Below are 2496 nucleotides of genomic sequence, written 5' to 3' on the forward strand. Positions count from 1 at the left end.
AACCTGTTCAACTTTACCACAGCTTCGTCCCAGTCTCTCACCTCGCGAGCCGCCGTCAACAGTTTATTACAAAACCCTACTCCTCGATTCGCCCACTGGTAATATTGAACTTTGTCTTCGCCCCAGATACGCCTCACCGACTTCAGGCCTTCGCGGGCTTTCGATCCTTCCAGCAAATGCCCTCCGGTGGCCTCTCGAGCCGGAGCGGTTTCAACATCACCCTCGCCGGCCTCGCCAAACCCGGCGGCCGGGATCCTGTCCACAGCGTCGTTGGTGGCATCCATAGCTGGATACATCTAGTCGACTTCGTCCAAAGCAACGGCTCTGCGCGCATCTGCAGCGTCGACATCGAATTCGACCAAATCGACGGCGTATGTTATCGGCACTAGAACACCAACCTACGGCCCTCGAAAAAGGCCCTCCAGCCCACCTTGCTTATACCCCCTCCAAAACGCATCGACTACACCATTGCACCCTTTCCCTTCCCCCGTACTTTAACCCCTCGCCCACCCCTTCGCTTTTCCATTCGCATTACGGAGCATTACAAACAAGCGCTGTCCCTGCCCGCCGACCGGCAACCAGCCCCTATCCCGGGGCACCGGTCGCTTCCCGGCTAACTCAGCCACATCGCCTAACAAGCCAATCACTTCAGCTTCAAACTTTAAACGTGACCACGTTCCTCCGTCCGCCCGTTTATCATTTTGTCCTAGCACTCGTTAGTTTCTTTCCCCTGTTCGTGTGATCAGGTCACCTGGGCGGTAGTTTAGTCGTCCCTGCACTTTACCTGATCTATATAGCCGTGCCTAGGTGTTCCTTCATCCACTTGAGCACCCGCCCCACCAGATTCGAGGATAAACCTGTTCACCCGACTTAATTCTTCTGTTTTACCTACCAGGCACTTTACACGCTTAATATCCACAAGCGTCGGACACGAAACGCCCCCGCTTAGCACCTTTTGTTATGTCTCGACAGCCAACATTCTCGAGCATCATCCACTTGCGTGATTTTGTCGACACCATTACCGACGATTCGATTCGGGACGCTCCGAATTACGCCGAGATCCGCGCGGACATTAACATCTTCGACGAAGACGGCTTTTACAGTCCTGATATCATCGCCGAGCCGATTCGCACCCGCATCCACGTCTATATGACGCGAGACGAACGAAACCTATACCTTCCCAACACCTTCTTTTATGCCGATGGCCGCTTTTCGACGGTCCTTTCCGCAGACGGTGATTTGGAAATCAGCATCCAGGCATTGAGCTTGATGAGGCATGTCCCTCCACCCCTGCAGCTTCGCTTCGGCTGACCTGATTAGGCACCCAGGAGACGTGGCCGACTTTGACGAGTACCGCCGCCACTTGCCAGAACAATAGTGCCCTATGGTGACCGTCATCGGCTCGGTCCGCGCTAGTGACGACGGCTCTCCTGAGCCTTCGGGACCCCGCCACTTCACCGTCGAAACGTCCGTCTACAACGCTTTAAAGGCCGCTCCGGTACAGTTCGCTGTGACTTGCTTCTTGGAAAACACCAAGCGTTGGCAAAAGGTCAAAACACCGCCGTCGGGCGCCTTTCTCAGTGTCACCGCGAAGGTCGCTGGTCGCACTGCTGGCACGAATCATCTGGCCCTTCGCGTCCTTAATCTAACGTACCTGCCAAAACCGGCTTCGACCGCGGCCGCACCAACTCCCATTACTACTCCGCCTTCGAAACGACCGAATCGCTGGGAAGGCCGGGCGGGCCCGTCTACTCCCTCCAAAAGGCCGCGCGTCTCGGAACCTGCCAACGAACCAGAAAACCCAACCGACAAAAATACGACCCCGCCAGAAATGGCCCGTACCAGACACGACCTCCCTCACACAGAGAACTCCCCAGACTCCGCGTTTGTCCCAGCTCCTCCACCAACCGCTGCTCGTTCTAGCGACTCCCTTCTCAGCTCAGCCCGGCCTTTAACGTCGGGAAATGGGCCTCGACCGCATCGCAGCCGCCATCTTCCGAAGAAATACGCAGACTTGGAGCAGACCGTAGTGAACCGAATGGAATCCTAGGATATGTAGATATCAAATATAGTCCTTTTCCACACGAGACCGCGAGGAATATCGTGCATGTATTTCAGCCCCTCCTCTCTACAACAAAATGCGAAGCGAACTGTGACAAGCTGTAACAAGCTACCCATAATTTAAAAAATGGAAATCAAAGGGGAACTACGCAAAATCTTGATCTAGATACTAACCATATAACATCCCTGGTTTTTGCCTCCATCTTTGGTCACATTTCATTACGTTTCAGCATACCCAGGTGACCAGTGCACCCTGTTCAGAACAGACGCTAGAGTAAGCCACCAAAGCGCGCCATCCCAACCTTGGTGCGGTAACATCCGAACGCGTGCAAACGCAGCAAACTTAGATTTTGGGCATCTATCTAATTCCAGTGCTTCCAAATTGCCGGATCCAAGTTTCGTTTCGTTCCTCAAGGCTCCTTTTGGGCGAACCGC

General features: G+C 54.2%; 2 protein-coding genes across 2 annotated transcripts; both read left to right on the forward strand.

Annotated features, from left to right (window-relative positions):
- Window positions 1-176: 176 nt before the first annotated feature.
- On the forward strand, window positions 177-1311 carry GGTG_14330 (hypothetical protein; the record flags this gene model as incomplete). Its single annotated transcript, XM_009232257.1, has 2 exons — window positions 177-371; window positions 973-1311. 2 exons carry the CDS (start codon window positions 177-179, stop codon window positions 1309-1311), a joined length of 534 nt encoding a protein of 177 aa, XP_009230521.1.
- Window positions 1312-1384: 73 nt separating this feature from the next.
- Window positions 1385-2050, forward strand: GGTG_14331 (hypothetical protein; the record flags this gene model as incomplete). Its single annotated transcript, XM_009232258.1, has 1 exon — window positions 1385-2050. The coding sequence occupies one exon, from the start codon at window positions 1385-1387 to the stop codon at window positions 2048-2050; it is 666 nt and encodes a 221-aa protein (XP_009230522.1).
- Window positions 2051-2496: the final 446 nt, after the last annotated feature.

This window comes from Gaeumannomyces tritici, assembly GCF_000145635.1.
Source record: "Gaeumannomyces tritici R3-111a-1 unplaced genomic scaffold supercont2.262, whole genome shotgun sequence".
NCBI classification, from domain to species: Eukaryota; Fungi; Ascomycota; class Sordariomycetes; order Magnaporthales; family Magnaporthaceae; genus Gaeumannomyces; species Gaeumannomyces tritici.